The sequence below is a fragment of the Gossypium hirsutum genome, chromosome D07, assembly GCF_007990345.1.
Source record: "Gossypium hirsutum isolate 1008001.06 chromosome D07, Gossypium_hirsutum_v2.1, whole genome shotgun sequence".
Taxonomy (NCBI): Eukaryota; Viridiplantae; Streptophyta; class Magnoliopsida; order Malvales; family Malvaceae; genus Gossypium; species Gossypium hirsutum.
The window spans coordinates 502,647-519,159 of NC_053443.1; the positions used below are offsets into that span (position 1 = coordinate 502,647).

A 16,513-nucleotide genomic window follows, 5' to 3' on the forward strand; every position below is an offset into this window, starting at 1 on the left:
TGATTATTATTATTGTTGGCTAAAAAAAAATGAAAATACCCTAAAATCCAATATAATTAAGTGACAAAAAAAATTGAATAGTTAAATAACTATTTTGTAACTTTTCATAGTTAAGTGATAAAAAAAACCAAAAATTATAGTTGAGTGACTATTAATATAGTTTACCCTTTACTTCTGTAAGAATCTGAAGTCCTATAGAATGAATTTTCTTGACTATATTACTTGTAAAATGTTTTAATCTTTTTCTAGTTCGAAGTAATTTAATTAATTCATACTACTCATAACTCATACACAGGGCGTAGCTAGGTGGGCTGGCAGGAGCCCCGCCTCCCTTAAAATGAAAATTTTTTCATTTAGATCTTTTATTTTTTAAAATTTTAAATTAGTAAATGTAAAATTGCACTTTGCCTCCTAAAAATGATAAAAATTTGATTTAATCATTTAAAAATTATAAAGATATAGGCTATTAAAATAGTAAAATTATATTTTTATTATCGTAAAAATTACAATTTAATTTCGACTCCCTAAATAAAATTTCTGACTTCATCCCGGTTGATACATCATACAAGCAAACAAAATAGTAAAATAATATTTTTGGAAGAAGCCCAACACATTTAAAACGAATGTCTCATATTGATATAATATTACATACATTAAAATAACCACAGTTATATTACTCATATTAAATGCAATAATTTTTGTTATGACATAACAAATTAAAAAAAAAAACCTTAACTCACAAATCTGTATATTGTTTTTTTTTAAATTAGAACCTAATTTTTTTTATTAAAGGTGATATCTAAACTATTATTTCATTATTTATTTTAGCCCAAAACGTCAACTTTGTTTTAAAAAAAAATCTTAACCAATAATAAGTTGACATGTCATCTAGTAAAAACAATTATTTTTTCTATTTCATTTTTTTATTTCTTTATTTACCTTTTTCTTTTTCTATTTGCATTTCTTTCTTCTTTTGCCATAAACAATCCAAACATATTGTGTCTTGATTATTATAAATTAATGGGAAAATGCATTTTGCAGAGGATGCATGCTAGATATTGTCTTTTCATTTTCTTTGCCCGTCCACTCAGGAATGAGTTTTTGAACTAATTCCTTCAAATAGTAGGATGTTGCTTGATAGTCTAGGTTGTTTATGAGATAAGAGGAAAGAAAGGAGAATAGAAAAAAGAGAGAAGAGAGAAGAAAGAGAATTAGAAAAAAAAAGAAAGGCAATTAAAAAGAAAAAAAGAATTTAGAGAGTTAACATTTTGGGCTAATTTTTTTAAACTAAATTAACATTTTTAGCTAAAAAGTAAATTTAGGATCAGGCAGAGAGCAATATAATAAGATTGTCTAAGAGAAGAATGTGGAATTGGAGCAAGGGGAGGACGCGAGTTGCTTGCCTTTTTCTTCAGGCCGTCAGCCATATACATTGCCTTGAAGTATCACATGTCAAGCTATTATTGGTAAGTTAAAGGCAAGTTGCCAAGTGGTCTAGAGTTATAAGCCTAGGTAGAGTGGCACTATAATGTGCTCTGAGCTACCTTGGATGGGACGTGGTAGTTACAGTCTACTGGCGGTTAATGAGTGAGCCCTTCTGTAAGAGCCGAGGGTTTTTGCGAGGGGTTCCATTTGAGGGGTTTGCATGTACTACTTGTGGAGTAGATGGTTCAAGTCGTCCTATTAAGGTATAACAATCGTCCCCTAGCTAAGGAGGAGGTTATAGAGTGACTTGCCTTAAGGCATTCTTCCTTTCTTTTTTTAAGGAAATTTTTTGAAGGATAAATGGGTTGGGCTTTGAAGACTTCGTCAAAATGTTAGGAGAAAACTTCTGTAAAGGGTTAAGACATGCTTATATTAGGACATGTGCCTTTGGGGTAGTAAGGGTTTAGTATCACCGCGGAAGGTGATTAAAGTTGAAAGGGTGGGTTTTGTGCGTGAAAAGCTTGTATGATTGTCATTTTCCAAACACTACACGTCATTATCACCCACAATTATGACTAGGCATTACAATTCACAATTTGGAATTTGCACATGTAATTACCTTTTGTTTGAGTTTGAAAAACGCCATGTATCACACTATCATTTGTGGATAAGAGGCATGTTTTGTGGTTTTCTGTTTGGAGACGCTCTCTTATCCAAGGAGTTTATATAACTTTGGGTTTGGTCGTTTTATTACTTTTCACAGTAGTTCAAGAACTTCCAAGAAAGTTTTTCTACACTCACAACATCAATTGTTGATAAAACAATGTAGTAGATGGTAGAGATGGATGGTCACCCTGTTTAGGTCAATGTAGATAGTTGTTTAATAATGTTGCTTGAGAAAAATAAGATGGAACCAGAGTTAAGGTAGGAGAAGGTAGTATGCAAATTGCTTGCCCCTCTTCTCAGCCGTGAGCTATATATTGCTCCTTATCTTGGGACACCACATATTAAGTTGTGGTTGGTTAGAAGCAAGTGGTTGGGTGGTCTAGAGTTATAAGCCTAGGTAGAATGGTATTATGATGTACTGTAAGCTACATAAGATAGGACGGTTAATGAATGGGCTCTACTATCAAAGCCCAGGGGTTTTTGTGAAGAGTTATCTTTTAGGGGCTTTGCATGTATTGCTTGTGTAACAATATTTTAGCAATTATCCGCAACAACTTCAGAAGGGATGCATATATTGATTTTCGATTATTCATTATCAAAATTTAATTTTCCGAATCTACTTTACTTTCCTGGCAAAGAATTTAGATATTAAAGTAGTAGTTTCTAGGCTTTAGCTCTTTGAACCCAAGTAAGGCCCAAAATCAAAGATCCGAAATGTCCAAATTCGTGTTACTTTTAATTACCCTCAACCTCATCCCCAAATCATGAAAGCTTCCGAACCCTAGAATTTTCAATTGAGGGTTTGTTCTCCCCACGAAGCATTAATCTTCTTTCTTTTCTGACCTCCAATTCTCAATTTCCCAAAACCCACAACCCTAAAAGAAGGAAACCCTAAAGAGGAAGATGGATGGCGTTGAACCCTACTCTTTTAATCGCCATCCGCAATACCCTCGTTCAACCCGAACTCGCCATGTATACAGTTACGGACCAGACGAAGAGCTCGACGATGAAGAAGAAATGGAACTAGATAACGAAGATGTAGATGACGATAACGACGACGACCCAGATGTTTATTACCACCGCGTCAAAGAAAGCGAGCGTTTTGAAAGGTACCCAAAGCGTCAAAAGGTGAGAACATCAGTCCCTAGCTTCCAATACGCACCTGACCATAGAGATAGCTTAAAAAATGCCTATGATTGGACCCAACAGGAGATTTATGTTCTGTTAGAGGTTTGGGGGAATAGGTTTTTGCAATTAGGGAGGAGGAGTTTGAGGGGTGAAGATTGGGTTGATATTGCTGAGAAAGTTAGTGATGCTTTGAAAAGTATGAAAAATGAAGCTCAGTGTAGGCGTATGATTGATGGGTTGAAGAGGAAGTTTAAGAAAGAGAAGTCGAAAGCTGAGAGAATGGGGTTGAATTCGAGTAAATGGGTGTTCTTTAGGAAAATGGAGATGTTAATGGGGTTGGGTTCTTCTTCGTTTAGGCAACAAGAATCATGGTTGGCTTGTGGAGTCGATTCCGGGGAGTTTGTGTTTATGAATCCGCAAGTTTATTTGGATAGGTCTAATGGTTTCGATGAGATGAGGGATAGTCCTGCAGAGTCAGAGATAGATGATGATGATGATGATGGAGAAGAAGCCGATGGTGGGTCAATGAAAGTGGATGTGAACGATGAGCGTTCGTTGAGGATGTTGGCTGATTCAGTGCAGAGGTTCGGTAAGATATACGAGAAGATCGAGAGTAGTAAAAGGGAGCATATGAAGGAATTGGAGAAGATGAGGATGGATTTTCAGAAGGAGTTGGAAGTACAAAAGCAGCAGATTTTGGAGAGAGCACAAGCAGAGATTGCTAAAATGAAGGAAGAGGATGATGACGATGATGACGAGACTGATGATGATGATGACGGCAACGACAATGGCGATTCGACAGAAAATATCAGCGAATAGGTTTCTTGGTGTGTACTTATTGTGTATCTTTTTTCCTATAGTTTGCCATATCAAATTGCTTCCCGTTATTATAGATCATTTAATGTTGGATATGTTTCATTTGTTTCTCCTGTTTGTATTTGTTAATTGTTGCTTTATCTTGATTCTTGATATAATAGTGCTTATTTTATTTGGAGACTCACCTAAATAAGAAAGATTCATTGCCTATATATATATATATATTAGCATATCTTAACTAATAGTGGGTTAAGTCTGGTCTTCAGTTCAACTTAAGCTGATCAGGCGGGCCTTCTCACTGCCGGATGAGAACCTATAAAGGACCTTGCATAAAAGAGTAGATTTCTAGGCAATAGAAAGGATGGCCGTGTTTGGGCCCAATAATGCCTTTCTTATTCGGTCAGTGTTGATAGAGGTAGCAATAGATCTTACCGAGTATAAGGTCTTGATTAGGTTTCTAGATTGTAAAATTGTGTTGCAATTGAAGCGAATATGAGGTATAGCTTAAATTAATGGTTCTAGAGGTTTAATATGGCTCACCTTGAAATCCTTGTCCTCCTTTCTCCCATTTGTATGAAATGGTTAAAGTAGTTCTTGTACATTAAATCAAAGAGTAAATCGATCATTTATGTTAAAAATTTCATCCATTTGTACTGTTAAAAACTGGCGTGGTTGACGAAATAACCAGACAGCATGTGTACCTCATGCTGGTTTGTAGGGACCAGTTTTAATAGTAGAAATAGATGGAATTTTTAACAAAAAAGATCAGTTTGCTCTTTGATCTATCGTACATGGACTAATTTGTCCATATTTTGAGTAGAGGGGGCAAAATGCAATCTGACTCCTAGTATAGGGGCCTCTATGGTACTTTTACCATTCCTTGGCTTATTATATTTTCAGTCTTTTATGATATAGGATCCATCATAATCTATTGTATGATTATCTAGTTTCATTATTTTAGACCATAATCTTGTTTGTTTCCAGAACTTCTTAATGGCCATTGAACTCTATGCATTTGTTATGGGTTTTTTTTTCTTTCTAAATTATGATGTGGACTTCTCATTATCCGTTGAAGCCCTCATTAATTTTCTGACATTCTAAATGTTCTATTCTCAGCATTCAAAGCTTTATAATGAATGATTGCGTCAATCTGAACGGGCAACGAGAAGTACGTTCAATGGAGAATCTTGTGCTTTCTACATGGTGAGATTTCGTATGGAAGTTGAAAGTTTGTCTTTTTGGATGTTTTGTATTTAGAATCTATTAAATGTATGATATGTTAGGCTAGCTTTCATCATCTTCTTCGTATATATGCTGCCATTTGAAAATATTGAGCTCATTTTGACAGCTTTTTAAAACTGGCTCCTTAGAAGGCTTTTTAGACCGAACAAATGAATGCAGATTATCCTTGATTTCCTTTTTTTTTGGCCCAAGTTTCATTTGCTAATTTGAGAGAATACTTAAATCCAAGAGTTTAATCTTTGAAATGATGAGATGCATTTTTGAAGGATCATTTGATGCTTCCCAATTATTGATTGCAAATTATAAGCTTGCATTGACTCGAAGCCTGAACATTGCTTTAGGGCGTCAAAGATGAATGATAAATCTATTATTTTTTTGGGTTAACGGCACTGCTTGTCTCCTTGTTTTCGTCCGTGCTTGACATCACCGGCATTAACTATCGACAGCTAGAGCAATGAGTAACATGACAATGCTGGAAACAACGAGGCCAAAAAAGAAAACCTAAATAGACAAGTGAATACTGATTCTAATTTGAACACTTGATTTATCAGTAGAAGGTTTTTATATTAGTTGTTGAATTATATTTTGTCCCTTTTATTAAAAGAATGGATAAATTAGTTATTATAGTTAAATCAATGAGTAAATTATTATTTTTTTGTTAAAAATTGGTCTATGTACGTCAACATGAGGTACATGTGGCATGTTATTAACTATCTGGTTATTCCGTTAGAAATGTATAATTTTTTTAACAGAAAGGATTAGTTTGCTCTTTAATCTTACGTACAATAACTAATTTGTTAATTTTTTTAGTAAAAGAGGTAAAATGCAATTTAATTCTTAATATAGAGGCTTTCACGATACTTTTATATTAATTTATCCGAATTTAAATTCAATCTAGCTTGGTTTGATTATAAAAGGTCGACAACTTGAACCCAAACCCGAAAATGACTTGAGCTTGGAATAACACTGTAGACACTCAATTTTGTTGAGCCCAATTGGAGACCCATCTGTTCCTTTTAAATATTTGTTCTCTCTTAGGGCCCGTTTGAAGTTCACTCGATTTTGGTCAAATGAAGGCCCTTGTTTTTCTTTTCTTTTTTTTTCTGTCAATGACCTAAAATATTATTTTTATTATCATTACTACTACTGTTATTATCATTAAATATTATTATCCTTTTTTAGAGCCCAAGGCTCAAGCTGTTACAATGGTCAGCTAGGAAACCCTTACCTCTCAGGTTTTGTGCTCTAATGAAGGGGATGTCATCGGACTGTCGGTCCTCCACCCCTAGGAGCCCCAAAAATTTCCTTTTTTTTCCTTCCCCTTTCTAAAATAAAAGGTTTTTTGTTTTAAAAAAAGGTTTGATATTGGGAAAATTTATGATTTTTTTTAAAGAAAAGAGAATTTAGATTTTTAAAAATAAAAATATGTTTTTTAGTCATTTTAAAGGAAAAGATTAAAATTTTAAAACAAAGTTTTAATCTTTTTCAACTATTTCGAAATAAAGCTTTGATTTTAAAGAAAAATAGTGATTTTCTTTTAAAAAAAGAGAAAGTTTAGATTTTTAAAAACAAATCTTTTTAGTCATTTTAAAGGAAAAATTTAAATTTTTAAAATAAAATTTTGATCTTTTTCAACTATTTTGAAATAAAACTTTGATTTTTAAGAAAAGTAGTAATTGTTTTTAAAGAAAACTTTAATTTTGCAAAAAAAAAAATCGTCCCCCATATTTGTGCATATTAGATTTATTTATTCATGTATTAATTTATTTAATTGTCTAATGTCGTTTTAAATTGTTGAATATGTGTTAAATATTAATTTATTTGTTTATTTCATTTACTTATCCTATTCTGATATGTAAGCCAATGTGTTTGTTTATTCTTTTATTGATGAAATTGATTAATGTTTATGTCGACTCTTCCGTCGTGGGGCGGCTATAATTATCATTCATGTTGCATCTTGCTTTCAATCCTACGCTTGGGCCCATCACGTTTAGGAGGAGTAGCCTTAAGCTTTCGTGTGACAATATGTCAACGCATAAGTTTAAAAACTACTCCATGGTTAAGATGGACAGATGTTTGTATAGCAAATGCTACTTTATATGCCATGGAAGTCCTACCACCCAAGGGCCAACCATTTTTAAAGGGGAATGCATCCCTATAGATGTCATATTTAAGCCTTGGGTTCCTCGTACATTAAAGTCAGCTGTAAGCCAGCATGTAATGACCATTTTAAATGTGAAACCTAGACATAAGAGTCGTACCTTACCCCTCGTAATAATACCCTATAGGATCTCATGAGCATTTATTCGTATGTTTTGTATTTGAATTTGTTCACAATGATTTATGATTTAATTTTGCATTTTTTTCATTTGACTTTATTGTTTTTTTTACTGACTTTGTTTTTCTTGTGTCTGTGTCTCTTCATGGCATAATTCATGCATCATTTAAATACCTGGGGCACAGTGTCACATCTATATTCAACATGAACACACTTCGCTAAGATTCAGTTGTTCAGCATGGGGTAGAAAATATAAGGATAATAGCGAGAATGTTAGAGGATACTCAGAGTAGAGAAGGTGATTGCGAGATAGCTAGTTTTGAATTGAGCTTGCCTCAGATAGTCTGCATGGACTGTAGGAGGAATCGTGAAGATGAGTTAAAGGGAATATGGCAATCATGAGACTAGGTTAAGAAAATGCACTTTCGGGACAAGTATGGCGATGTAGCATAGCTTCTGTTCGTTAAACCAGATGGTGCCCTGTTGAAGGTCATGGTACATTTTTGGGATCTCATTTATAAGTGTTTTACGTTTAATGAAGTAGATATGGTACCGACTATTGAGGAATATTCTACCCTTCCCCACTATGACTTTAGAGATCCGCTCAGGATATATTGGAAGCAGAACGTCGATTTCTGGGGACCCTTAGCCAATCTGATGGGATTACCTGTAAGTACGGTGAAAGTAAGATTAAAAGGTAAAAATGGTCCCTACATTTCCTAGTCTGACATTAGAGATACTATGGGAAAGGTCAGCGGTGATAGACATTTGACACTATTCGCATTTGCCGTATACGGGTTGATTGTATTCCCAAAAGCTCTGGGATATGTGAGTGTGGAGCTACTTGATTTTCTGTTTCAGATTGAAAAAGGGGTGAATCTTACTCCAGCAATCTTAGCTGAAATCATCATTTCACTCAATTTCATCAGAAGGAAAGGAGACAAGCGTTTCTTAGGATGCGCTTAGTTGTTGTTCGTATGGATGAAAAGCCATTTTAGGTGCCTTTGTAAGCTCTTTCGTCAGGTGTTTGTTCCTTCGACCAGGCCTATAAAGGAATTTCTGGAAAGTGAGTAGCCTCCAAATCAATCGATTAAGAAGTGGGTTCAGAGCCTTAGTACATTGACATACTAAGAAATAGAATGGAGGGCTCCATGGATGATTTGGAGCATGGTACTTATCGGGTGAGGTGGTCATTTGTGGGTTCCCTTAATTGGCATATAGGGAGTCGTTAATTATTCCTCATTGATGGTTCTAAGCCAATACGGGTATGATCAATGCGTACTTGGTATAGTTGGTTTAAACAGGGTGGAAGCTTCAGTTTAGGACCCAAGATTTTAGAAGAAATTGGAAGAGATAAGAGTCAAGTGGGGTCAAACCTTGAGCTTCCAATCAGGAACCATTTTCAACCATTCCCCCTCGAAAAAGTAAATCTAATGGGGCTTAAAAAAAAGCAAATTCTCTGTGTCAGCGTAATTCAAGGGAAAGAGGAATACCCAAGATGATGTAGTCGAGCTAACAGAAACAATACACGATTTAAAGATGTGTTTGAGGGGGAGAGATGAATAGGTCATACGGCAATGAGAGCAGCATCAGACATATGTAAAGGAAAAAAAGGAAGAAATCATGAGACAACAACAACAACATTGGTCAGACATGAAGGGAAGAGATTGAGAACTAATAATACTGTTAGAACGATGTCAACGAGAAATATCTAACTTGTTTGCTCAGATTCAGAGGTTGGAGGTGAATCTGAGCACTTTCTGGGGTTCATTAGCTCGCAGACTCAGATCTGTCTCCAACCTCTGAATCTAAGCGAACAAGTTAGATATTTCTTGTTGAAAAATTATAAATAATATTTAGGACATTTTTTTAGGGTTTTAAACTAATTTTAAATATCGTATATGATTCATCTTTAGAATATTAAATTAATATGTAAATATTCTTTAGGACTTTGTTCAAGATTAAAACTAAAGATTTTTTTAGGTGAATTGTAAATCATGAGTATGTCTTTCTAAGTATTTTATTTTAGAAACTTTTTAAGAAAGCTAATAAATGTTATTTAAGATATATTATTTCATGATTTTGACGAATTTAGACCTTAGATCAAGAATTTTAAAGTAAGATAAATCATAAACTCGACATAGGATACTTTTGTAAGATCTTTATAGGTTCAACGTTATTAATTAAATCTTTTAAATAATAATAATAAAATATCAAATAAGTTGTAGATGTATTTTGATATTTCTCTTCATTCATTGGTAATTTCTAGGGTTTTTTTTAGAATTCTAAAATAGAATTAATTTCAAGAATTGAAGGTATTTTACTATAATTATTTAGGTATCCTTTGGGTTCCTGTTAGAAGTAAAAATCACTAATTTAAGTTTCAAATTAGATAAGTTCGGTGAACATATCTTAATCGAGTTACAAGTAAACCGAAGGCATTTTCTTTAGAGTATTCATATAAGATTTCCATAAGATTTTATCTTAGATTAAGACATTAATATGCTTAAAAAAAACCTAACTCCTAAGACCCCATAGGACTATCCCCAAATAGGCGTTGTGGGGGTGCTATAAACTTCCCCACATGTAATCATACTCCTAAACCCGAAATTCAGTGATGAGATCGAGTCTAGAATTTTTGGATTTTTCCATAGTATTAATTTTAAACTTTTAGACAATAGGTGGCTAACCAACCTAGCCCTAATTGGTTAGTGATGACTCTACGTTAATTTAGGCCCTCCGTGTCTAGCTTTGCTTACTAGTCCCCCGTACTCTTATGTAGGCAACAATGTGACACAAAACTTGGAATGATCTAAATCTAGAATGACCTAAACTTGAAAAGATTCAGATAAATAACTTACCTGAATTCAAGTGTCAAACCCAAATGACTCGAACGTAATAACTTGGATTTGAAATGATCTGTACAAGTAACCAGAAATGACTTGATTCTCAAACTCAATTGATAATGCTTAAAATAACTCAAAATGATTTGAGCTGAATTTGAAAACCAAAATGACCTAAACTCAAAATGATTTGACTCAAAACAAGTGACACAAATTCAAAATAATCCAAACTCAAAATGATTTGGAGCATAACCTAAAATGACCCCTAAAAATTTAAATTTCAGCCTAAATTAATCCAACTTGAAATCAATCCAACCATTCTATCAATAGGTAAAGATGACAAAAGCAATAAGAAAATATATGTTGGCAAAAATGAAATTTCAACTTACAAACCAAATCACATTTGTTGGTTGATTGCCATATATATCATCAACACTAAAACATTATTTATCCTTACCTCCTTAAGACTATATACTCTTAAAATAGCATTTTTGGGTAATAGTACATGACTCGTGTACTTTCAATAGGTTCAATGCCATGGAGAATCATGAATGGGAGTTACAACAGACTTGATTTGTAGATACTGGTTAAGTGCATCCAAACCATAATCTCTTCCAAACCCGCTCATCTTGTACCCGCCATAAGGGCAATCCATATCGAACACAGCGTAACAGTTGATCCACACGATACCAGCACGGACCGATCTCGAAACAGTGTTTGCCACATTCAAGTCCTTCGTTATAACCCCAGCTGCCAGACCATAAGTCGTGTTGTTTGCCCTCTTAATCCCCTCTTCCATAGTTCTTACAAAAGAAAAAACAAAATGGTACATGAATTTGTTTCATCGACAAGAACAAAAACATAGTATGGTAAAAGTAAAATGGAGGCTTTTGTACTGAAAATTAGATTGCATTTTGTCCCTTTTACTAAAAAATAGAGGAAAATTAGTCCTTATAAATTAGATTAAAGACTAAATTGGTCCTTTCTGTTAAAATATTCATCCATTTCTATTGTAAAAAACTGGCGTGGTTGACGAAATAACCAGACAGTTACACTTGCCATGCTACGTATTCCTTGTGCTAACGTACAGGGACCAGTTTTTAACAATAGAAATGAATGTAATTTATAACAGAAGGACCGATTTGCTCTTTGATCTAAAGTTCAATAACTAATTTGCCCATTTTGAAAGTAGAAGGGTAAAATGCAATTCGACTCTTAATACAAGGGCCTATGGTACATTTACCAACATAGTTTTTTTTTCTTTTTTTAAAATAAAAGCTACTTACTTGAACTTCATCAATGACATTACTGGCCCAAAAATTTCATTTTTTGCTACGATCATATCATCCTGTTAAACAAAAGGTCCCCATAGATGAAGAAACATATAAAAAAACATCATAGAATTTTAAGGTTGTCCAAACAATATATTTGTTACCTTAACATCAGCAAATATGGTAGGCTGTATGTAATATCCCTTTTGGCCAATGTGTTTGCCTCCTGTTAGTAAAGTAGCTCCTTCTCTTTTGCCATGCTCGATGTATGATAGGATTTTCTCGAATTGCTTCTTATCAGTCTACACCATTTGTCAAAAAAAGAAGAAGCAGTTATTCATATTAATTTATATAGGTTCGGTTCTAAAGTGCAATTTTACCATATATAAACTTTTAATTTTAACATTTTTAAAAGACTAAAAAATGATTTTCTATTATTTGGGAGCCAATGCCCGTAAGCCCATCAAGTAAGCTCATTTCTTCGACAATACGACTTAATTGCAACAGACATCCCTGGATTAAGACCGGTATTTTAAATTGGTCCCGAATTTTAAAACATTCTAATTGAATCCTTAAAGGAGAAAGTACATAGCAAGTCCTACTGGGGACAAAGCTAAAATTTTATCTTTGAGGGCCAAAATTAAATTATAAAATTTTAAATGGATCAAAGTACAATTTTATATTTATATATGCTTGTTATTTTAGAATCTTAAAAGGGATTAAATTAAAACTTTTTATCTTTAAGGGATCAATGTGTATTTCTATCATTAAACTAACTTATAAATTTAAAAACTTTAAAAGATTAAAATGATAATTTACCATTTGAGGCAGGGGTAGGGCTACCTATCCCCCTTGGCATTGTCCCTGAGTCCCACTATTATAAGGACCGGTTCAAGTTAATTCCTATACTATTAAATTTATCATTTTAATCTTTGTATTAGTAAAAAGAATCAAATAAAGTTAAAATAGAGTAACATTTAGTGTTTAAAAAATGTTATTTATTATTTAATAGAGTTGGTATTTTTATATATTATATGGGTTTGCAAACAGAAAAAAAAATTTTATGTGATTTTTTAAACAATAAATGTTAACCCTATCAAAATTTAACATTATTTTATTCTTTTCACTAGTTCAAGGATTAAATTAATTCATTTAATAGTAAAGGAATTGATTTGAGCCGGCCCTTATAATAGAGGGACTTGACACCCTATTTTTTTTTCAACATGTCAAATTCAAGCTATTAATACAATAGGTACACATGTTTAGAATATGCTTCATGTTAAAGGCGGATATAAAGGGGATAGGCAAGGGCCCTAATCCGCCCCTCAAATTAAAAAATTGTAATTATAGTCCCTTATAAATGATCAAATTATAAATTAATATAGGGGAAAATTATGCTTTGGCCCTTCTAAAAAATGAAAAAAAAATCTATTTAACCCTTTTAAAAATCATAAAATCATAAATTAATATATGATAAAATTTATATTTAACATCTTAAAATATTAAAATTCAATTTTGATTCCTCAAAAAAAATTCCTTGATTCGCTTCGCTGTTAGATTCAAACTAACATTTATAATCCAAACTAATGATTAGATTAACAAAAAATCCTAATCAACAAAGTTAGAAGACTCAATTAAAACAATTTGGAGCTTTGAACCAAGTGAAAATCCTCTATATATAAATGAAATCAAAGCTTACTTTATCAATGTCCATATGAGAGCTAATGGCAGCACCAGCAGTCTCTCCGTATCCATTCACAACATTAAGCACTCCATCAGGGACACCAGCCTGAGCAATTTCAATGTAAACAAGAAAAAAAAGAAAAAAAAAACATTCAACAACATAATTTCCATTTCATGGACAATCGAAAAACTTTGTTGTGGAATAAGTACTCTGGGAGAAAAATTTGAAGTGTTGTCTGTCGAGTAGTTGACCAGACCCTTAAATAATAAAAGTATTGTGCCTGAGGTGACTATACTCGATTTTACCCTCGGGTTTTGTTTCTCTACTTTGAGGAGAGCACAAATGAGTTCACGGGGTTTGAATGGAGTGCCTAGGTTCACCAAGGAAATGTTTTATCATTTGGCCCTAAAATGATAAAACATTTTCTTGGTGGCGAGGCTTTCCCACAAACTTTGTGAACCCGGTTGGGCTCTCTTTGAAGTCGAAAGATGAAATCCAAGATTAAAACCGAGCATGAACACTTTAGGCATAATACTTCTATTGTTTGAAAGTCTGATTAGCTGCTCGACAGACCAACCTTTAAAAACTTCTCTCAAAAGAGAGCCGACCCCCTCAACATTGTTTCATTTAATCCAAGCTTTTAATTACCAGCTTAGCAAGATGAGCATAATAAAGAGCTGAAAGAGGGGTTTGTTCAGCTGGTTTAACCACAATGGTGCAGCCAGCAGCTAATGCTGGTGCAACCTTCATGAAGAACATGATAGTGGGGAAATTCCATGGGATTATAGCTCCTACAACACCAATGGGTTCCCTAAGAGTGTAACCTTGGAGTCCTTTGCTTAATTTCAACACGGTTCCATGGATTTTATCAGCTGCACCTGCATAGTAACGTAGTGCCATTGAAGCAGCTGGTATGTCGATGAGCTTGCAAAGAGAGAACAGCTTGCCACCATTAATGGCATCCAATGAAGCTATTTCTTCTATATTTTCTTCTATTAAGTCTGCTAACTTCATCAAGATCCTTCCTCGTTCCTAACATGAAAGAAATAAGTTAATTTCACTAAATTGACCCTTAAAATTGAATCTTCATATTATTAATAGCCTATCAATCAGGTCCTTTTGTAAGTTTAGTGATCATTTTAGACATTGAATGTCAATTCTGATATGATGTAGAGCCCATATAAGACAACTTGAATTTGATGTGCTAAGAAAAACCAACAATTCCTATCGGGGACGGAGTAAAAAAATTGCTTTAGGGGAGCCAGAGATGAATCATAAATTATTGGGGAGGTTAAAGGCAATTTTACCATTATACTACTAACATATAATTTCATAAATATTTAAGGGGCTAAATGGCAAATCTACCATTTGAGGGGGCAAGCCGCTTCCTGCCCGTTTGCCTCTATCCCTGGTTCTGGTTCTTATAGAACGGCACGAGGAGCTGGTAGGGGATCTGCCCCCTTAAAATGGGAATCCCACTATTAGCCTTTTAAATTAGATAAACTTTTAAGTTAGTACAAGATAAAGTTGTACTTTAGTCCTTCAAAAATGATAAAAGTTTAATTTAATCATTTGAAAAAGAAGAAGAAGATATAAGCTATTAAAACAGTAAAAAGTTGCATTTTTTAGCTCCCAAAAAATATATTTAACTTAATTGCCTTCCCAAAAATTTTCTGACTTTGCCATTGAGTTTTCAAAGTTATTTTCTTAACACATCATATTTAAGTTATCTATGGGATGTCATGTATTTACAATTTAATTTATATACTTTAAATATGTTTCATGTTAAATTCGAGCTAGCATTTAATACTTAAACTAAAGATTTTATTGAGAGAAAGACCTTACCGATATGAAACTAATGGAAAACTCAATTATAACGTTTTGAAATTTATAAACCAATTTAAAGTTTGAACCATAATTTGTAGACGCCAGATGCAATTAAATCCATAAGTAGTACTCAAATGAATTGAACCTTTTGTTATTGTTCAAAAGAAAACACATACATGGATACATACACACATACATACATACTAAATTGAAAGAAGGAAATAGAGTAAACCAGAAAGACATACAGAGCCAGACAAGCGAGGCCAAGGGCCATTATCAAAAGCAAAACGTGCAGCCTTCACAGCCAAATCAACATCCTCTTTGTCCCCTTTCGAAACTAGGGTTATTGCCTCCCCAGTTCTCGGGTCGATCGCCTCGAACGTTTTCCCTGTAACGAGATCATAAACAATTAGAGATAACTATTGTATTAGCTTTTAACTTTTTCGCCAGTTTCGCTTACCAGAAACGGAGTCGACGAAGTTGCCATTTATAAAGAGCTTGGTGAATTTTATTGGTGGAATATTGGCAAAAGATTCAGAGCTGTGCGAGCTTCCATTGCAGTGATCTGCCATTTTCAAGTTTCTTTGTTATGGTTCACCGTTTATATAAAGAGAACGTAGCTCTTCAATTTTTGGTTGACATTTGGTATGTCTAGTATCCCGGTATTTAATGACAAGTGGAGGAGTTTTTAATTCATAAATCTTTTTAAGTCCCTATCTGCATTTCGTAAGTCAAAAAAATTAATATACCATTGGTCAATGTTAATTTTGATGTTTGGGTTTTTTTTTCTAATTTGTACACAACTTTAGCTTCAATGTTTAATTTGGTACCCAAACTAAACAATATCATGTCGCCCAATAAATATTTGACATATATGCTCTAGTAAAAAACAAACAAAAGTACTTAATTGAGACAAAAGAAAAACTTAGGTACCAAATTGAACATTGAAGTAAAACTTAAGTACTTGTATGAGGCAAAGAAAAACTCAAGTATCAATTTGAAAAAACTCAAGTACGAAACTAAATTTTGAAGCCAAACTTAAGTGACAAAAAAAATTCAAATACCAAATTAAACATTAAAATCAAATATAAGTACCAAGTAGTATATTAACCTGGAAAGCAGATAATGTCAAATTGATTATTTGCAGGTCGGATGGTAATATGTGCCGCGGAGCCTTGGTCTACCCAAATTTTTTTCTAGATATTTTCATTATTCCCTTGAATATATTTAAAAATTTTAATTAAGCTCTCATGATTTTTGAAAATTTCAATTAGACCCTCAAAATTTGATATCAAGATCTATCACTAGTTATTTGTAAAAGTAAAGGGGGTTT

General features: G+C 33.4%; 2 protein-coding genes across 3 annotated transcripts; one reads left to right on the top strand and one right to left on the bottom strand.

Annotated features, from left to right (window-relative positions):
• The first annotated feature begins 2,546 nt into the window (after nucleotides 1-2,546).
• Nucleotides 2,547-5,456, top strand: LOC107933003 (trihelix transcription factor ASIL2). Of its 2 annotated transcripts, XM_016865139.2 has the most exons (3): nucleotides 2,658-3,219; nucleotides 3,301-4,046; nucleotides 5,152-5,456. In XM_016865139.2, exons 1-2 carry the CDS (start codon nucleotides 2,995-2,997, stop codon nucleotides 4,036-4,038), a joined length of 963 nt encoding a protein of 320 aa, XP_016720628.1. In that variant the 5' UTR covers nucleotides 2,658-2,994; the 3' UTR covers nucleotides 4,039-4,046; nucleotides 5,152-5,456. The 2 variants fall into 2 exon arrangements, with proteins under 2 accessions (XP_016720627.1, XP_016720628.1); XM_016865138.2 differs by having other exon boundaries at nucleotides 2,547-4,046.
• A 5,327-nt stretch (nucleotides 5,457-10,783) lies between these two features.
• Nucleotides 10,784-15,819, bottom strand: LOC107932952 (aldehyde dehydrogenase family 2 member C4). Its single transcript, XM_016865079.2, has 7 exons — nucleotides 15,641-15,819; nucleotides 15,426-15,568; nucleotides 14,002-14,385; nucleotides 13,369-13,458; nucleotides 11,834-11,971; nucleotides 11,685-11,746; nucleotides 10,784-11,201 (listed from the first exon to the last, which is right to left on the bottom strand). The coding sequence occupies exons 1-7, from the start codon at nucleotides 15,750-15,752 to the stop codon at nucleotides 10,928-10,930; spliced, it is 1,203 nt and encodes a 400-aa protein (XP_016720568.1). The 5' UTR covers nucleotides 15,753-15,819; the 3' UTR covers nucleotides 10,784-10,927.
• Between the last annotated feature and the right edge of the window lie 694 nt (nucleotides 15,820-16,513).

What these genes read in the sequence shown, in the direction of transcription:
- LOC107933003 (XM_016865138.2), top strand. Translation starts at nt 2,995, where the DNA reads ATGGATGGCGTTGAACCCTACTCTTTTAATCGCCATCCGCAATACCCT.
- LOC107932952 (XM_016865079.2), bottom strand. Translation starts at nt 15,752, where the DNA reads ATGGCAGATCACTGCAATGGAAGCTCGCACAGCTCTGAATCTTTTGCC. An exon ending in GGCCTCGCTTGTCTGGCTCT is followed by an intron (nt 14,386 to 15,425) that starts GTATGTCTTTCT and finishes CTTTCATGTTAG; the next exon opens with GAACGAGGAAGGATCTTGAT. An exon ending in ATGCTCATCTTGCTAAGCTG is followed by an intron (nt 13,459 to 14,001) that starts GTAATTAAAAGC and finishes GAAATTGCTCAG; the next exon opens with GCTGGTGTCCCTGATGGAGT.